The sequence below is a fragment of the Tauraco erythrolophus genome, chromosome 2, assembly GCF_009769465.1.
Source record: "Tauraco erythrolophus isolate bTauEry1 chromosome 2, bTauEry1.pri, whole genome shotgun sequence".
In the NCBI taxonomy this organism is placed as follows: Eukaryota; Metazoa; Chordata; class Aves; order Musophagiformes; family Musophagidae; genus Tauraco; species Tauraco erythrolophus.
The window spans coordinates 38,861,410-38,881,932 of record NC_141466.1 but is presented as its reverse complement, the minus strand read 5'-3'; the positions used below and the strand labels follow the sequence as shown (position 1 = coordinate 38,881,932).

The following is a 20,523-nucleotide window of genomic DNA, read 5'->3' as shown; positions in this document are numbered from 1 at the left end:
GCGGGTTTTTATTTCATTATTCTGTGACCTATTTGACCACTATTTCTTCAAGAAGTCTATTTTTAATGAAAGAAAACATGTTCGATGTGGAGGTTCCATTTATGCAAATATTTAGATCAACAGTTCATGATTTAAAATCAGTTTATAATTATACCATTAAGCTGGATAAATACAAAAAGTATATACATAAATGATGATTTTGAAAACACTCCATTGCAGCCATGTTTGTTTGTTGGTTTTTTTTTTTGACTAGGTGGAAACAGCCTTAAAACAAAGGTAAGTATCAGTCTATTAAGACGAGAGGTCAGAAATGCATGCAAACAAGTTAGAACAAAGCACACCCACTTGATTTGCGTATTAGAGTATCTGACAACTTCCTTTTGTTTCCACAGAAGTCCATCAGATGACTATTAAAAGGTGGTCTCACACAGAAGTAGGCTATTTTAGCTGGCTGAGTTCGAACACCTTCTGACACATCCATTGTACTGTCCTTCCTCTGTAACTCTGTCTCCACATCATACCTCGATATTGACTGTGTCCAGATGGTATTTTGGCTCATTAGCTAGATTTACTTTTTCTGTTCGTGTGTGCCATACAAGAACCTATAAAATAACGTTTGTATTAGTACAGTCATCTACAGAAATGATACAAAGGCTTTTTAGTGAGTGTAGAAATCAGTACCTTTGTGCAGTTGTTTGCTTTTGGCTCCAGTTCCTCCACAGTCGTTATCTGTTTCAGGAAATCAGATTCTTGCATTCCTGGTTGAGAGCCACGACGCTTGAATACAGCTTTTGGATGTGACAGAATCACTTGAAGACTCACAGCAAATCCTTGGAGAGAGCAGAGGGGGGAAATGTTAGGAAAATCCTTTAGGCTTTACATTTTTGTGCAGGTTACACTTAAGCCTTAGAAGTCTCCCATGTTCTTTTTAAAAGTGTAAAAATTTGATTATATGGAGGGAAAATAGTTGGTAGGGTTGTACCTCCTACATTGTTTTGTTTTGCCCTGAAGGTACAATCAGATTTTTTTAATTGCACCGTATTTTCAATGTGTTTAACCAATTTCCTGTCACGTAGAGAATATATGCTTTTTTGCCTGAAGTGTCAGGTACTGCTAAGATCTCAGATTATGCTTCCTTTCTGCTTCTAATTAAGAAGTAAACCTAAATTTAAAGTAAATGTACAAAATTTATACTGTACAAACACTTCTAGGTTTAAAGGTGAGAATCGGAAAAAAGGTTAAAATACGTTGCTTAAAACAACTGTGGTCTTTAGAAATTTTTAGCCTTTAGAGAGTTTTAACATTATTGTTGTTGATGAAAGACAAGTCACATGAATGTTTTGCCTTGTGCACCGTGTAGTTGTTGTGGGCTTGAGAGTCATCTTCATCCACAGTGGTCTGCAAGACCGGCTGTGGCTGGTCTGTGCGTTGCACAGCACGACCGGGAGGACCAGTGCAGCAGCGCACGTGCCTCTCCCTGCGGTGCGTTCCTCTCGTGTTGGCATTGGGCCCCTCCCAGGGAGGTTAGAAACTCAGAAAACACTGGTTGGAACAAACTGGCCCTCCCCGAAGCCGCTCCCATGAATCTCTCAGTTCGCCATTACTTACAGATCTGTCCAGTTTTCATTCAGCAAGGTTCAGCCGCACGTATGCTTCTTTAAATGGGACTCAAAACCCAACCGATGTAAAGAAAAATCACATTTGTAACTCCTTATGTCTAATTGCCAAGCCTACCAAAGAAATCCCTTTTTTGTCAGTTCAGAGTGGTTCCAGCTGCCCCTTTATGACAGAAGTAGTAACAGTTTTGGCATCTGTTCTGGAAAATTGGAAGAACATTAAATTCTAAAGCCAGTATTAAAACTTTCTCAATCTAAGGAGGAGTATAACTTTCTCTAATGAAATATAAACCTGTCCCCTTTTTTACTGGAATTATCTTGCTACTGTATTTTCCTTGAAAGTATCTGTGGCTTTTATAAGAGCTTTTAAAGAAGAACATGCAAGGAAGTAAGCTTGCAAGAAGTAAGCTACAAGAAGCTGCTGCAGCTCCTGGGTTTAGGTAAGTGGAACCAAGGAAAAGAACAGCAGTTTGGACTTCCCAAGTAGGGATTTGCCTTCAGCAGGCTACAGGCCTTTCTTGCTTCCTACGTCTTGTAGCCTGACGGTGAGGGAGCACGAAGTGGGCTCCGTCCCAGTGCTGTTTGGAGCCAAGTGTCAGCATTTGTGGAGAGCCAAGGTTGAGCGTTTGAGCTCCCTCAGCAAGAGACAGCTGCAGCGCATAAAGCCAGCTTTCTGCACCGTGGAAGACAACTGTAAACTTAGCACTGATGGACAAATTGCCTTGTTCAGTTCTGTATTTTTGGTTAGGGCTTTTGTGGGGTTTTTTTCCCCCCTCTCAATTAGAAAAACAATATAAATTTTTGTTGCAACTGGGCTTCAGTGTGGTTGATGTTTTGGGCACAAAAAAAAATAATGTTTGCTTTGCTTTGCAAGGGAAGGCATTGTTGGAGCCTTGATCAGCTGTGAGCTGCTGTTTCTTTTTAGAAGATTTAAGATCTAATTTTTAAGACTTAAGCTGGTCATCCATGAAGGAGAAGATGAAGTAAACACCAAATTTAGTGTAGTGTCCTAGTTTTTAGAGTGGAAAAGGAATCCGTTCTAAGCAGAATAGACACACAGATTTTCTACTGCGTGTCTGCGTGTCATGGCTTGGCTCCCTGGCCCCCATAATCCATACTTATCCATATGTTAATTTCTCCTAGGTTCTGTTGAGAAAATTGGATTCGGTTCTGAGGATGAATTGTTCCTAAGCTCAGATCTTCAGATGTGCCATCCCCCCCGGCATGTATCACGTGCTCTTGCTACCATGCTATTGCAAACCACCATTTTAGGGTGCCATCAAAAATCCCCCATGTTTTCAGGCAGCAAATAAAAGTCAGACTATTAAACTGAGCATTGTATGTGGCAAGGACTCAGACTACTGTGCACCGACTGGCCTGTGGCCTGAGGTTAGTTTATTTGATCAGTGGTCACGCAGTCTTTTGTTTCTTAAAAGAATCCGATAAAGCTGCAACTTGAAAAGATAAAGTAATTCAAGGAGACTTATCTCCTGGCTCTCTAGTTCTTCAGCTCTGCTTTGTAACGGCTTTGATTTCACATGTATGACATTTTGCATTTATGTAGATAGACTTCGGATGGACTTGAGGGAAAGCCATTTTCTAGTGATGACTTTCAGTTGACTTTTTATGACAGACGTATCATTTTGGCATCAAAAAGAGAGGAGATGGCTCAGGTTTTGACCAGACTGGCACTAGTTATTTCTCTCAGTAGATAATGATCCTGTGGTAATAGATGAAAAGACATTGTTATTTTGAATTCTATCCCCAAAACAGGGATTAATCTAGGATTACTGTCTCCAATGTAGCATAACTGAAGAGTGCTATGCACATACAATTCTTTTACTTTATCATAATTCCTACAAGGTCATATTGGGCTTAAGATCACAGGACAATTCCATAGCCAGAGCATGAAGAGGTGTTTTGGTGTTCTTGTGTTTAATGCAAGGCTGTAAATTAAACCTATTTGGCTGAAGAGCCACCTAGATAAGAATTCATTTGTTGGAGGACAAGATACCTGGGAGACACAGTGAAGATTACATCTGTGCTTCTTTCTGTGGAAGTCGTTTTCTGTTAATTCACACCTTGACTTGCGTTAGATCAATGGCTTCGGTTAAAAGGCAGGACCATTTTTCTTCATCCGGTTAGACTGAGACGGCCTTTAAAGATTTTGTTGCCATGATTAATGCCTTCGCTTCCTGAATGCTCTAGGTAGGATAGTAGCTGAAGGCAAGCTCGAAACTGAGAATGTTTATCATTTCCAGGGTGTATAAATGCTAATGCTCAGTGCTGATGCTGAAACAGATATACTGGCTCCCACACAGTTCAAGGTACTACCTTGAACATGCTGTGGTTTGAGGTCGGCTTCTTACGAGTGTCTTCTCCCTGTGGCATACTGTTTGGGTTGCAGTAAGGCAGAGGGTGCTCAAGCAGGAGGTTTTGCAGTTAATAGTAAAGGCATCTGCTGACGGTTAATTCACCATGAAAGAGGCTGTCTGTTTTAAACTCAACATTTAAAAATGGTAGTTACCCTTCGATTGGAGGGGTGGTTTGGGTGTTTTTTGAGTTTGGTGTCTGCCATAGCCACTCACTTAAAATCTTTCGTACTTCTGACTTCCAGCAGTGGCTCTTTTAGATTGATACAAAATACGTGATGTTTTGCAGGGTCATTAATAGACTAGCTTTTTTCCTCAGGCCATAAGAAAGGTGAGATGTGCTAAAGACCTCATACTATGGCAAAATTAAAAAAAAAAAAAAAGGTTGCTCAGGCCCTAGCAGAGGGACTTAGGGCACAGTGGATGAGCTCTGGACCACAAGTCCAAAATCTGCTTGCCCAGTGATTCACAGGCATAGATTAATCTCTACAGCTGAAGTAACCAGCTCCTGGAATGCCAACTTACACCATGCATCTGTTTTCTTTGAACAATCTTGACAGTAGGAGAATCACAATCTAACTTGTTCTCATGGTGGTTAAAAACTCTGGCACTGGGAACAAGCCAAATGTAAACCACTAACAGCATCACTTAAGAAAGATTTTAAATAAGGTCTAAAACAAACACCACAGTGCCTACCTCAGAATCGATGTCACCTTTTGCTTACAGCACCCAATTCTCTCTCCCTTTCCTTCCCTGAGGGTAAGAAAAGTCTGTGTCAGACTCTAGAACCCACCTACAGTTAACACTGACGCAGAACTTTAAAAACACCTGAACTAATTCATATGGTGTGTTGGCTGCCAGAGAAGAAGCAACACAGGAAACAGCTACTCTACTTTCTGAATGCAACTTAGCATTGGAGAATGGCAGTGTCAAGCACAAACTTCTCGAAAGACATAACCAATGTTTACTGAACTGATCTAGTGTGTTTTCATTTCATTTCAAAGTGTGTGTGAGTACATTTCAAAGAACAGCCTCAGGAAGCTGGCCAGCTAGGGTCTTTGAGCTGATGCCAATGAAAGCAGCAGGACCTGTCTCCACTTGCAGTAGATTTGAATCTGGCCTGTGTCGTGAAGTCTAGAACAAGAAGTTTATGTGCTTAAAAGCAAGGATGCACTTCCTCTGAACAGCCACAAGTTAAATCAGTGGTCCCAAACCTTTTAAATAGCTATTCTTTTCACACCCAGCCTCATGATCAAATTCTTGTGAAAAATCGCTACACAAAGATAGTTCTGTAAACCGAAGGGAGCCTCCTTACCAGTGCTTTGGGAATCGGAACGTTAAAACAGCTGTGGACAGCTGGGCAGTTTAATATATACACAAATTATTTTCATGGTAGTATTTTCAAAAGAGATCCTCGATGTTCCTATGTGCACTATATTGTACAACCTCAGTTGCTTATCCATTTGGTGCCAGCAGAAGAAGGACTGCCAGTGATGTACTACATCATGGACTCAGGTTTGTTAGCAAGTCCTTCAAGTCCCCACAGGTATGTTGGGGGGCTGGGGGAGCGAGGGTTGAAATTGGAGCATTAACATGCATCCTGTAGACTGCACCTGTCCAGACACCTATGCAGTTCTGGATTTACAGGTTCTGTTCGGTTTGTCAGTGCCCTTCCACCTTATTCCTGAGGGCAATGAAGATGCAAGCTTAACATAATTTTTTACCAGCCTACACAGCATCCACTTCCCTCCTTGCTGAAATTAAAAACATAATTTAATTTCTTCAGTTATTTTTTGAAGACTAATAAAAGTTCTCTCACAAAAGTAGTAACTCCTTGTTTGTGGATCTGCAACAACTTCGTATACTTGCAACCCTTGTTTCTTTGTCTCTATAACTTTCCCTTCTGTGACTTAGGTAAAAGTACGAGCAGATAATGTTCCTAATGGAGCTGCTTTTCCCTCATGCCAGTGTTTCATCCAGTAACTGCAAAGCGTAAACAACAACTTAAGAACTTTCGGTGTTTCTCTTCATGTCTGGGTTAGAGTCCCTCAGTCAATGTTGTGTAATGGCTTTTTGCCCACTGCTAATGAATTATGAACCATGCTATCATCTTTAAAATGCCCATAAATAACCACTTCTATAGGGCAGCATCAATATGTATCTATAAATCCACAGGCAGAGGCTGTTAAAATGCACAGCTGGGTTGCATGGGTTTAGGGATTGACATACCTAGTTCTCCCCTGAGGAATGCCTCTTCCTAGACACTCAAATATTTATTTTCATAGCAGGTGATGCTATTAACTTGAAATTCTTCTTCAGTGCAGAAAAACTCACCTGTTGATGTTTCTGTCTTTGAGATGTTAACAACTATTAGTTCTTCTGTACTCTTTTTAACCAGTTGTACTGTAAATACTGTATGCATTTTTCAAACATTTCCATCCATGTAAAAATACTCTATTGAGATGAGAAAGCCCTGGCCTTTCCCACTCCCAAAACATAAGAGTTTCAGAAAAAAAGAAAATGGCTGGCTATTGCTACCCTGTTCTTGCCCTTGTATTCCTACTTTTCCCCTTTCCTCTCCTTCCTGAATACAGAATATGCTTAAGTGCAAATATCGTATCATTTCCTATGCTTAAGTGCCAATATTGTATCATTTCCTGGGAAAACAGCTGCTGCTGTGTCACAAATTGGACTTTTGCACAGTGGTGATTCATGTGGCAGTTGTGAATATATACAAAAGATTGTCTAAGCATGGACTGACAGCAAGATAGAGCTATGCAGTGTGCTGACTTCACAGCAGAAGATTGATCAGATGCATTCTGAAGCTTTCTCTGCCTTCATCTACTAGGCTATAGCTGTCAGTGATTTTTCCCTTAAGCCCAGCGTTTCAAACTATATCCATCTACCGTTATCACCATCATTCCAAATAACCAATAAAAAAATGAATAATTTCATTATAAAGTAGCATTTTACAACATAAGGTCTAAGAAGGGTCTGTTATTATACTGTCTGGAGTAGATTGATGACACAATGAAAGGCAGGGCCTCTCTGCAAAAATTAATTGGATGAATTAATTTACAATTAACTTGTTTCAGACAAACAATTTATACAACATAAAAGCCAAATTGCTGCATAAAATTAAAACCAAGTGAAAGTACGTTCAGATATCACCAAGAAGCAACCTAATTAGATGAGATGTGCAAGCTTAAGACTTCCAGGATATTTAGTGCTGAAAGGCTACGTACAGCGGCTGCGCTTCAGAAGTCTTAAAGGCTGCTTACACCAAGACATCTGATTCTGGCCCACTCATAAAAAAAAAAAAAAAGAATAGGTACTATGAGAAACCTTCACGTACCACAAGGCGTGGTACTTACCTGCCATGTCAATAGCAAAGGGCCTGTCAGCTCTCCAGCCAGTGTACCAGCCAACAACTTTGCCGTTTTCCACAACCGGGCGCTCGTATCGTCGTCCTCCCACCAGTCCCACAGGCCACACCGACACTTTGCGGGTTGTACGCATCTGCAAGAGGCAGGCACAGCGTGACAGCACGTACGTTATCCCAGCAGGCTTTTTTTTGCAAGTGATGGTGGAAAGCCTACGCGTTAATCGTCAAGACTAGATACTCAGAAGCAGTTCTAGCTTATGGATTTCAGCCCAACAGCGTAAGCATTTGAAAGCTGCATGTGCCCACTCATTTCCTGTGAAATCTCCAGCTCTTTAGCCCATACATACCCCAATTCTACTGAAAGTATCCTGTTCATATTATTTTTTATAACAAAAAATTTAAAAGCCATGAAAAAACAGTATTTGTTTTCTTGTTTGTTTGGGTTTTCCAAGGTGTAGTGGATCTTTTTTATCTGCAAGACTGGAGCATTCTTGCAGCAGGCTTATTTCTACAGATTGCTTATATATTGTACGAGCCCAGCGAGAGAGAATATTATAATAACGATTAACAAATAGTCACCTCATTAAGATAAGTACAACTAGTTTGAAACTGGTAACAAATACAAAGAGTATAAGAAATTGTGACACACATCTCTTCCCCTACCTGCAACACACTGGGTTTGTACAATAGATGCACCTCAGATCTATTAAAGGCTCACAAAAAAAGAAAAAAAAAGTTTGTGCTATGTCTTTTTAACTTCTACATTTTCTCTTGAAAAGCTCTGCTAAGTTTCTGAGAAGGACAGAAAGCAGGTCGGGCAGGATGTTTCTGCTAGTCTGCTATCAGTAACGGGAGTTTTTTCCCAAAGGTGTAAATGTAACTAAATGTAATTCTGGAGATGTGGTCCTCATCTAACCTAGAGGAATCTAGAGATACTAAAAAATTACTCTTTCCTTAGCAAAAAGCATGCATGACTGGGAGTCAGTGAATTCAGTTTACTGGTTAGTAGACCATTTCCTTCAGTAAACACGAGATAACATGACACAAACCTGATGCGCAGCTCCTGATGGGAAAATCACAGAGTCTGGCACAAGAACTTGAGAGGATGAGTGCATGGACACAGCAACTTGCACAATTTAACCACACCGAATCAAAAGCCACTGTTTTAACTACTGTGCTTAAATATGGTCCTATTTAAGCAAGTATTAAACTATTTCAGCATAACCTGGGCTTAATTTGATCGATTTTTAAAACAATCTCTTGTCTTCTGTTGCAGTTGAAGTCTATCCTTAGGGAAGGGCTATCCCCTTTCTCCTCCCAAGCACTCCTCTTAGCAAAAACAAACACAGTTTTACATATTTGCAACTGCAGTCCTCTATCAATAGATGTTCAAGTAAAAGACAACCTTGGTTAAATATTAAGCACTTCCCTCCGTTTCTGCCAAGGTGAAAGATTTATCATGCATATCATCTAGACTCCCAGGAGATGCACCAGAAAAAACAAAGACATCACGTCACTCTGGTTCTCATTTCTAAGCTAGAAACATTAGCAGATTCTTAGGAGAACTTTCACATAGGGAAGGCATAAAATACATATTTAAAAATCCACAAATACCTATGTGCACACAGAAGAGAGGGGCGCACCTTCTCTCCCTTCAGTTCCTCATGTATCTCTAAACTTGTTTAGCAAAATTTTCTGTTCCACCCTAATAACTGCTGCAGCAAGTCAGACCATCTCACTCTGTAGCAGCAGTCCGTACTGTATAAGAACACAGTTGGCAACATAGGGATTTCTCATAAGGATTCTAGCCAAATCACTATTTAATTGCCAGTGAGAGACTGCCAGGAATCTCCTACAGGTTATTGTTAAACATGTTTGTCTGTGACTGTTCTCCCTACTTCAGATTATTTTTCTGATCTCTCCCACTCCTTTATTTAGGAAATGCAGAGTTAGCGATTAACTATTTGGATATGGAAATCAGCTAAACCTTCTCATTAAGATCTTTTAGCTCTGGTTTTAATGATACATACTTTTCACAAATTTTTCTAACAGTGTATTTATAGTAACATCCAAACACATCAGACACAGGGAATCATCCTGTTGGGCTTGTCTACACAGGCAAGTTTCCAATAGATTTCCAAGGCTATGATCAAGCCACACACACCCAACTACGCTGCACCAGTATTAACTGCAGGATGAACACAGACGCCCACTAACCTTTTTGTGTTGCCATTAATACCTCCGGAGGGTATGGATACCTCAACAAATTACTAGTGTTCTGATTTACAGCATTTTAGCCACCCTGTGCCAACTGCCTGTAACCCATGGTAAATACAAAATGCCACAAGACAGGGGCAGGCACACTCTAACTACAAGAGAGTAGCTAACGCGTGTCGAGTCCACATCCTGCCTTTTGCCCCAGTAAATATTTGGGCAGCTGTACTGCAGAATGAACCAGATCACAGGAGACTTCTGAATTGGGTCAGTAGCAGCCACAGCACTTACACTAGCAGAACCAGACTGGTTTACAGTAATACTTTCTACCATACACAATCTGTAGGAAAATCTCGTCAATTAGAAGTATCTTACTGACCTCACGAAACCAGCATGAAATGACCCAAGAAGTTCTGGTTACTACAGTCTTGGGTCCATCTCTGTGTCTATGAGTCAAGTCAGTTAAGCCACCACACATCACAAGGAAGTAAGTAACCCTTTACAGAGCTCTTCATTTTGTCCTTGTGTTACCTTCTTTATTGTCACAGGTTAAATTTTTGGAGAATGAAATAAGCCGGTGTCAAGAATACAGCAAACCCTTTAAGTACAAACTGAAAGAGCACATCTAGACCAGTATTTATGCTAATTCTGAAATACGTTACAGCCTCGAGATTTGCTAGGCACATGAAAGTAGGAATATTTCTTTTAATCTTCTGAGAGTAGCATTACTGCAGTTAACATACTGATGTGTTAAGGCTGTATTTATGTATGATAGGGAGAAAGCTATTATTTGGATTAAAAGGCCAGCTTGCATCTGGGATTCGATGCTGCTGATCATTGGGACACAAAAAGGTGATTCAAAAACATGTTAATTCTAAATATCACTGTGGGTTAAACAACTGCCAAAATCCTATAACTTACAAACAGCTTCCTAAATTACTCTTCTACTTGTCATTTTAACATGAGGTAGCACATGCTGTCTTAATACCCAGCATTTCAACTCCTAGTAGCCTACATGAATGATGTTTGTCTTACACTTTCTGCAAGTTAGACATCTGGTCTCTCCTAGTTAGACTTGTATAGTTAATGAACAGAGATAGGAACATACTTGTGTGGTTCACCCTGCCTGTCTTAGACAGGTATCTGAAGGTGGGATGAGTCTCCCTCTGGAAATGCTTTTGTCCTCTATTTACTTGTTGATTAGTTGAAAGGGGGTCTTGGGCACAGGAGGAGAGTGATGTACTGGAGGAGGGAAGATGAGAAAAGGACTTTGTAAGATGGTAGAACAAACGCAAATGAAGAGGGGAGGGGACAGGGGGACACAATTGAGAAGGAGTGGGCAAGGATATGACAGGAAAGAGGAGTAACAACTGGCCAAAGAAACCCCATTGATGTGATGGGCATATAACAGTAAATACAGCAACAGTAGAGGAACCACTAAAGATTAACAAGTGAAAATGCAGAAAATGTAGCCGAGCTATAAAAGAGAGTGATAAAAGCATTGCCAGAAATAGCAATCTCATTAGTCAATCAAGAAAAGCTGCTTAATGGGATGCACCAGACTGATGGATAGGGAAGATACCAAGCCAGTAACAAAATATAAAACCCGAGGGGAATGAAGGCAAATGACAGACAGAAGGAAACATGGCCATACATCCTACAGTGAAAAGGCTTCCAGGCTGAAACAACCATCCTGGTGTTTTTGGAACATTATGTTGATGTATTTGTATCCAGGATTCAAAGCTCTCAGCAAACGCAAACCTGGCTGCCACACATGGTAAGTTTTCTGCCTCCCCATGTTCTCTCTTACTTCAACCCCTGTGTAATTCATGGTCTGTACTGGTGAGGGTACAGGTTGTCATCCAGGCTTGCTTTCCCGCGCCACCCCCCCCCCCCCCCCCCCCCCCCCCCCAGCAAGACTCAAGCAGATTTCTATGCAAAATTCCGATTTATTATTACCAAAGACACGATCTAGAGCTCCTTCACTACAACTCTTCCACAGAGGAAAATGTTACAGGTTAAAGCATGAGCACAGCCAGGTTCCCTATCAGTTTTCAAACAGGCATCCTGCGTTACTCACAGGCCACTTAAAGCCAAATTCTGCTGCAACAAAACTTACGTGACTGCACTAAAAGCCAGAGGGACAGCTCAGCTGCAACGATGCTATGCCTGTTTACTTAGGCATTAAATGGAGCTTCTGCCCCTACTCATCACTACTTCAAAGGAGGTACTGAGTCATAGAAAATCTGTGCCAGTGGCTTTCGTGGTTCAGGGACTGTGACATTTAAGGGATAGTAACTTCAAAAAGCAAGTTTGTTCTTCAGAAACTTGACTGTATAGGGTATGTCTCTATGGGAAAACTTCTAGAAAGGGTCTACAAATAAAAAAAAAAAAAAAAAATTGTCATTGATCTAGCCCGCTCCCCAACCCTCATGGGTGATCTGATTTAATGCTTCACCATCCTCACTATTAGTAAACTTTTTTCCAAACATCTGCCTTAAACCTCCTGTGCTGATTCATACTCAATCTACACTGCAGAGGGAGGACAAATTCATTCCCCCTTCTATCAAGCATCATTTTACATTTCAGATACAATGATTAATGCTTCTAAATTATACCAGCATCCTTGGGCACAAATGTCAATATTGCTTCCCTACAGGAGAAAACTGTACTAAATTTAACTAAAGCAGTTAGGAGCCAATTTCTCTGCAGGGGAAGACTTCCAAAACATTTGCTATTCCTGTTTCCTTTTGGCCCTTCTACTTAATAATTCTTTTTCTCATCCTACTTTCTGTTACTGTACGAGATTGTGTTCACAATACCTCTGAATAGCTGCTGACCATGTTTAATTAATTTTAATAGTAACAGTATCAGTTTCACAGGTTAAAAAAAAAAAAAAAAAAAGACTGCCGCCAAAGTGCAGAAACAGACAGTGCTTGGTACTTTGTAACCCAGAGTCCCTCATTTGGATAAATGTGTTTCAAATAGCTTTTTGGTTACTGTTTCCTCTCATTTTTAAGCGATTTCATTGTTTCTCTCCCAGTTTTTTCTAATCCAACCTCTTTAGGATAGGTATTACATGTCTCTGTGCAAGGGGAATGTCAGCCTGCATTTAAAATCTGTCATGTATTCTTAAATCATTTATATACTAGAAAGGTATTTAATGCACTGCTAACTCATATTTAGATGTTTTTATTATTATGAAGAAAATAACTAATGACAGCCAGCTAATATTGAATTCTGTCTAGTCTACTCAATGTTATTTTTAAGACTATAGCCAAAATTTGATTTTTCCAACCAGCTCAACGAGATACAACAAAAGATCTCCATGTTTCCAAAGATAAACAGATTCATTCATACTACTTTTAAATCTTTTGCATAAATATATCCATTAAAAAATACACAGAAGCTAGCTCAGTACAGTGTATAAATAATTAGGACAGTTATGTTAAAGTTATCAAAGAAGCACTCACCCTTCCTTGATATAAACTGTAAATATTCACCTCTTCATAGAATCATAGAATGGTTAGGGCTGGAAGGGACCTTCAAAGGTCATCTAGTCCAACCCCCCTGCAAGGAACAGGGATATCTCCTACTAGATCAGGTTGCTCAGGGCCTTGTCCAACCTGGCCTTGAACGTCTCCAGGGATGGAGCATCCACCACCTCTCTGGGCAACCTGTTCCAGTGTTCTACCACTCTCATAGTAAAAAATTTTTTCCTAATATCCAACCTGAACCTACCTCTCTCTATTTTAAAACCATTACCCCTTGTCCTATCATAACTGGCCATCCTGAACAGCCTCTCCCCATCTTTCCTGTAGGCCCCCTTGAGGTACTGGAAGACCGCTATAAGGTCACCCCGGAGCCTCCTCTTCTCCAGGCTGAACAGCCCCAACTCTTTCAGCCTGTCCTCATAGGAAAGGTGCTCCAGCCCTCTTATCATCTTTGTGGCCCTCCTCTGGACCCTCTCCAACTGGTCCATGTCCTTCTTATGTTGGGGACTCCAGAACTGGACGCAGTACTCCAAGTGAGGTCTCACGAGGGCAGAGTAGAGGGGGAGAATCACCTTCTGTAATGTCTTTTTTGAGTTTCTCTCAAAATATTTTACCAAGATGATAATGGCAAAACTGAAGCCTGTGTGACACGTAATGCCTTCTGGTTTTAATAACAAGGATTTATTTTGGAGGGCTATAAACTGTTAAGAGCCATTAGAATATCCGCTACCTTTGTACACACCTTTTGGGAGCGTGAAGGGCAAGGGTATAAGAAAATGTTTTCAGTCTGGATCACTCACATAACTTGCCTTCTGCTCGACAGTGTCACTATGAAAACTACCAGATTTGGACAGCCCCAGCCTTCAATGAGAAGGTCACATCCGTTAGCCAAACAAAACGTTTCCTATTTTGTCTCTGTTCTTCATGAATCTTTGTTCCCACCTGGCTGATTTGAGGATGACCCTATTTGAGCAATTCAGGCCACTACATAAGCAACAGAATACCTCAAAACATTAGAGTTTTTGGTTTAATTTGATGTTTAAATTACTACTGTGAAGAGCAATCCAGCTGACTGTCCTCTACACTGATCAGATTCTTACCTTCACTGTGGCTCCATGAGTCTTGAGTTACTTGTAAAGGCTGCCTCAGCTTCAAGAGAAAGGGTTGAGACCTCTCTCCTCCAACCTCCTTTCCAGCTTCAACTCTGCTATCATAGTCATAGAATCATAGAATGGTTAGGGCTGGAAGGGACCTTCAAAGGTCATCTAGTCCAACCCCCCTGCAAGGAACAGGGATATCTCCAACTAGTCAAGGCATTCTTGTGCAGGCAACCAGCTATAGCAAATTGAATTCTGTTCCCCAACTCAACAGGCAACAGGGCTAACTGCTAAGCTATTAAATAAGAGTTTGGGGTTTTTTTTTCCCCTTAATGCTGTGATTTACTCCAAACTCCATGCTGCAAGGCTGTATTCAAATCACACCTTAAAGCATGGGTTCCTCTAGGGAGACCCAGTGTGCAAATCATCAACTTAGACAAGACAGTAATACATACCATACTTGCACGCTGTAGGCACCTAGCAAATTTTGCTTCAAAATTTTAGACACCCAGGACCAAGGGCCTAGGGGTGGCAGTGAGGGAAATCATAGTTTTAGATATAAGCATTTTAATTTCACATACGACTCAGTTCGGGTGTCTGAGCAAAATACAAGCAAAGGTGACAGATGTAACCTAGACAGGAACGTCTGAAAATCAGTGCATTTCTGAATGCAGCAAGCTCACTTTCTCACACATGATGAAGACCTTTGCTCCTGTTCTTTGTACTCCTTAAGTGGCTCACCCCTCACCCTCAAAGGTTTCAGGGGACTCTACACAATCAACAGCAGAGTGGACTTCCAATGCCAATTCCTCCACCCTGCATACATACCCACATGGGCCAAGGAAGTGGTGGCCTTTGGCCAACTACTCAAAACACGGGAAAGGCAGAGAAAACAGAAACACACAAAGGATGTGAAGAGTTAAGGGAACTTATCTATGCCTATCCTTTGTTTCCACTGCTTAGGCTAATCTTGTTTTTGAAATCTCTCTGTGAAGGTGGAATGCCAGCTTTATCTAAGGTTTTCTTTCTGGAAGTCTAAAATATAAAATTGGCAGTTGCTAGGCATCAGTCACAATATTACAATAGCTTGCATTCGAGAATAAGATGAACCACAAACACAACAAGAACCATAACAAAGTCACTCTAAAAAGAACAGCATACAGTAAATAATAGAAGTTATGATGATTCATATAGAAATATCTGTAAAGCATATCAAACACAGGAGTTGGGATTTCAGGCCTCTCAGAGGCTTTGTTATGAACACAGGCTGACATTCAACTGATAAAAGATATTTTCAGAAAGTGGACCGTTGTTTTTGATGGAAAAATGCAGACGGACACCTCCAGCTGAACAGATCACATCTGAGCAGAGAAAATAGAAATTACTTTTTGAGGTCTAGATCACAAAATAATAAATGACAAAATACAGTATGCCAGAACCACCAGCATTAAAGGAAAATTATGATTTTTCACCTGACCATCATTATGCTCTCAGGCAGAAAGTGTTGGGAATAACTTAAAGGCCACACCTCCACTCCTGGAAATACTTCTTCATCGTTGCTGCAGCCCCACTTAGTACTCTAAAGAATTTCACAGTCACTGAACCAATGGGTCCTTTCCCCGAAGCCTTTCCAGGGAAAGTGAGCCTTTCCTAACAAAATGGGCAGCTGAGACAATGCTGAATACGCTGTAGCAGCAGAAAGACAAAACAGGCTCTCCACCTTATTCTAGAAACGACAACTAAATCTGCTCAGGTGCTGCCCAGTTCATCTTGAAGGATGTAGCTTTGCCAGTCAAAAACTAAGCTATACACTCACATGCCATCGTATGTCTTAGGAAAAAAGACAATTTATAAACAGCACTAAAGGGTTCCTGATTTACTCCAGATGGTGACATTTTCCAGCAAAACACTACTGTAAGCTGTTTGGGTTTGGTTTTTTTTCCCCCCGATTTCCATAAAACATATTTTGCCCAGGTCTATTGGGCCCAGCTCACTCCGTATCAAATATAAGGTACTCATTCCTATAAGTACCAGACAGAAATACTTTGGACAAGAGATTAGAATTTCTTCATCAAAAGCTCTCAGAAGTATCCCATGGCATCTCATGTCAAAGCATGCTCCTTTTTGATCATGCCCTTACGGTTTATACACCTCCACTTACAGTAAAAGCTTGGCTGATTTTGCTTTGTTAAAAAGGCTCCGTCTTCTGTAAGGACACTAGGGAAAACCGCAGCAAAGGAGCTGCCTTAAACATAATCCTTCACTGATGTGCAATTCCCTGACATGCCTTCTGCTCCTTAGTAATGCTTTTTCGACCTCTGAGCGAAACGCACCCGTAACGCCAATGCTTCTCCTCACATTGGTTTTACCGTCCTGACTAGCCTTGGTTCCCATCCCCCCAAGTTCTCACTGCTGTTACTGAAACCAACTTCGACTCAAAAGAAAAGCCACTACAAAGAAGACAGACCTTCTATTTCATAAACCAGCAAATATACATAACTGCTTGCGGGCAGATGCTAGCAGGCATTGCTGCCGGCAGTTTGGGACCCAGATGTCCCTGGGCCTGCATCAGTGACATGCTGAAGGTCACCCAGCCAGCACAGGATGGTGGTAGGACCAGAATTCAGAGCTCCTGTCGCATCCCTCTACATTTATACTACCCTCCCCAGTGAGCAGACGACAGTTTATCAGACCTCCTTCGGGATTACGTGGCTGCAGGTCTGGAGAACTGCTCCTGGCAGGATAACAAACTGAAAAAACACTCCCTCGACAGAAAACAAGACTACTGTCTCTCTCCAAACGCAACCTCCCACTCGTTGTAAAGGCATATCCCGTTGGTAAAGTCTGCCAAGGGACTTCGGTTAACTTTGCCAGGTCGACAAGGCATTCCTCATGTTACCACCAGCGGCATCCCAGAGACCTTACAAGCAGCTCGTCAGTGACCTCAGAAAACAGTCATGGGAACGTGACAGCGGTAATTGAAGCAAAAGCTCCTTCTCCACTCCTGTAACAGAGCTTTCCAGCCACTACATTTCTCAGGAAAACTCGTTCATGCAGGTGTGTTTGCCTGCAAACGCGGGACTCGGCATAAACACCTCTTCTCCAGCTGCTGAACCGTGGTGAAAGAGAAGCGTTAGGACTGTGGAGCTGTATGCCCGAGGTTACCATGCTTGTCAGCAAAAGGAAACACAGATGGCCTGTTGTGCTTGCAATTTTCAAGGTTAACCCTTCAGACAGATTTATCCCTTTCCTTTCCTGCATTTCCAAGCTGATTAGAGAGGTAATTTGGGCCTTTTTGTTTTACCATTCACAGCAATTAGAAGAAGAATGCAGAAAACGATACGAGAATAAACCTGACTTGACCCCCTTTCAGTACCTGTGGGTCTCTCAAATGACATGCCTGCCAATGCTGTTCCTTTACCTTGTCCCTAACGTTTATACTCAAAAAATAAAAGTAGAGACTCGTCTCTGAATATCTTTTGTCCCACACTACTCATTGTGCTGAAGTGTATTTTCTGTATCAATTTACAGACTCCCTAAGATTTAATCAGATTAGTATTATATCCCCGAACAGAGGTGGACACTCCCATCACATCAAAGATCGGTAGGTGGAACTACTTTGCATTATAATGCGCTAAGCACAGCCAGGAGATTTTAAGAAAATCAATTACAACAAAGGTTTAGCCTCCAGGCAAACGTCTTCAAATTAGCAGCTTCAGCGCTGAATGCCCAACGGGCAAAGGAAGTCGGGCAGGCACCCCTGCTGAACAGAGACCCTGCACACGGAGAAGGATGCATTACGAATCTAAACACAAACATAAGCATTTCTAAAATAACTTGCTCTCGGGAATTTCACGTGCTTCACATTTCTATCCACCGTGTTCGTTTTAACCTACTGACTGCAAAGCATCCAGGGAAGCACAATGCTTCCAAGCTGCAGAATACGGGCGCGCACCACTAAATACTATACCGTGTGTCCGCCAGCAAAAGGCACGGGTCGTGCCGCAGTTCGACTGAAGTCCTGTACGTTCCCTATCTGCTGCCAATCTACTTTTACATTTCCCTCTTTCATTTCCCTGCCAAAGTTACTCTTCCAGCTGTCACGGAAGATGTACATGATCTTTCTTCTGCTGGTTTATGTCCACTTATTAAACACCCCGCCTTCCTGCCAGGGGCAACCCAAAAAGAAAGCGGGATAACCTCTCTTCAGCGCTTGCCAGTTCCCACCAAAGAGGGGGCAAAGCGCTTCACCAAGGGGCTGTGAATAAAGACAAAGCCAGGTCCCTTCGCAGAAGAGACTCCTGAAAGGGTGTTGAGTCATTACACAAACGATTTGCTGCTTTTAAGAGCGAAAGGCTTCGAAAAGCCTGGGCTACTGCACACGAAGGAGCCGTCTCTGGATGAAAAACTGGGAAGGATGGGGACTCATGACGCGAGTTTGCCCTACAGGGAGAGGGGACGCAGCGTGAAAAAAAAAAAAATAAAAAACACACATCAAAGACAGCGCACTTTTCAGCCCAGTATTAACACAAAGACAGGATCCCTTATATAAACCCTACACTTGCCTCTCTCGGCAGGAAAGAGAGAAAAACAGCAGTAAAAAGTTGGGGAAAGCGGGGAGGGACAAGAAACTGTTAAAATCAAGAGAGGGAGCCTGGCTGAGGGACGGGGCGCTGCAAGGTGCCCGCGGCGGGGAGCGGGCTGGACTCACCCGCGCCCGGGTTTCGGGTGAGGGGCACGGAGAGCGGCGGGACGGGCAGCGGCCGGCGCCCGAGGGGAGACGAGGAGAGGCGGGAAGCGGCAGGTGCCCGAGGGGAGGCGAGGAGAGGCGGGAAGCGGCCGGCACCTGAGGGGAGGCGAGGAGAGGCGGGAAGCGGCCGGCACCTGAGGGGAGGCGAGGAGAGGCGGGAAGCGGCCGGCACCTGAGGGGAGGCCGGCGGCGGAGCGCCGCGGCCGCGCGCGCCCCCCGCCCCGCACGCACCTCCTGGAAAAGCTCCAGACTGTAGGTGTTGTCGTCGTCGGCGAAGAAGAGCACCCCGGGCTGGGGGGGCGGCAGGTGCTGGTGCCGCTGCCGCAGCCAGGCCAGGCCGGCGTTGCGCTGCTCGGTGGCGCGGGGCAGCCCCGGCCGCTTGTAGCGGCGCGGCGTGGGGACGTGGAGGTGCGTGCAGGGCAGGCCGGCGCCCGCCACGAAGCGGCTCACCAGCTCGCTGCGCGCCGCCGCGTCCTCCACCAGGATCCAGTGGAGCCGCGCCACCTGCCGGAAGGTGTTGGCCAGGCGGGTGAGCTCGGCCTTCTGCACCGGGCGGCTGTACGTGGGCGTGATGGCATAGATGGTGGGCAGCGCCGCCTCGGGCCGCCGCTGGGGGGGCGCCCGGGCCGCCGCCGGCCGGGCGCCCCCGCTACCGCCCCCGCCGCCTCGGGGGGCAAGGGCGGGCAGCGGCGCCCGGCTGCTGTCGATGTCCAGCACGATGATGACGATGAGCACCCAGGGCAGGAGCAGGAGGAAGCGGCTGAAGAGCAGGGACTTCATCCTGCCCCCGGCGCCCTCCCTCCCGCCGCGCCGCGCCGCCCCTCACCGCCGCCCCATGGACGGGCGCGGCGGCTCCTCAGCGCATCGCTGCGGGGCGCGGCGGAGGCTGCCGCTCCGCCCGCCCGCGCTCCTCCGCGGGACAGCCGGGCGGCGGCCACCGGGCAGGGCGGCGCTCCCTCCTGCGGGCGCGGAGGGCCGCCGGCGGGGCAGGTTTCGGGGCGCCCCGCGGTGCCCTGCGGCAGCCCGGCGGGGCAGGTGACCGGCCCCGCTCCCGCCGCGCCTCTATTCTGCGAGCTGCCGCCCTTCCTCCTCCTCCTCCTCCTTCTGCCTCAGCATCGCCGGGCCGGGCCGGGGGCGCCGCGCCGTCGCGGCCGGGGCTCGGTGAGGGGGGCTCGGGGGAGACGCTCCTTCTCCTCCGCTTCCCCGGGCGGCTCTGGCGGTGCGCGGGGGCGGGGAGGGGAGGGAGGGCGGGGAGGCGGGAGGGAGGGTCCCCGCGGGCGGGGGCCGGGGGGGCTCCTGCCCCGCCCCGCTCCGCTCCGGCTGCCGCCCCCGGGCGCCGCGGGGAGGGGGCGGTGGCGGCGGCGGCCTGCCGAACTCCGCGCTTGGCACCCTCGGGGGGCGACCCCGGGGCCCGGCTTGCAGCGGCGGCGGGGGCTCCTTCTCTTCGCGGCTGCCACCGCGGCAAGCGCCAACTTCGGCCGGCGGCCGGGACGCCTTTCCCGGGGCAGCGCCGCCCGCCCGACGGGCCGTGCCGAGCCGTGCCGGGGGAGACCCCCGTGCTCGGCCGCGGCGGGGGTGCGTCCCGGAGTACTCAC

The 20,523-nt window shown here is 44.7% G+C and overlaps 1 protein-coding gene across 1 annotated transcript; it reads right to left on the bottom strand.

Annotated features, from left to right (window-relative positions):
- Positions 1-515: 515 nt before the first annotated feature.
- On the bottom strand, positions 516-19,708 carry B3GAT2 (beta-1,3-glucuronyltransferase 2). Its single transcript, XM_086608285.1, has 4 exons — positions 19,160-19,708; positions 7,363-7,507; positions 682-830; positions 516-602 (listed from the first exon to the last, which is right to left on the bottom strand). Exons 1-4 carry the CDS (start codon positions 19,706-19,708, stop codon positions 516-518), a joined length of 930 nt encoding a protein of 309 aa, XP_086464411.1.
- Between the last annotated feature and the right edge of the window lie 815 nt (positions 19,709-20,523).

Bases quoted from the DNA above. Each gene is read 5' to 3' on its own strand.
- B3GAT2 (XM_086608285.1), bottom strand. From the start codon at position 19,708: ATGAAGTCCCTGCTCTTCAGCCGCTTCCTCCTGCTCCTGCCCTGGGTG. The intron at 7,508-19,159 runs GTGCGTGCGGGG...TGCCTCTTGCAG, and splicing joins GTCTGGAGCTTTTCCAGGAG to ATGCGTACAACCCGCAAAGT. The intron at 831-7,362 runs GTAAGTACCACG...GCTCTCTCCAAG, and splicing joins CTTTGCTATTGACATGGCAG to GATTTGCTGTGAGTCTTCAA.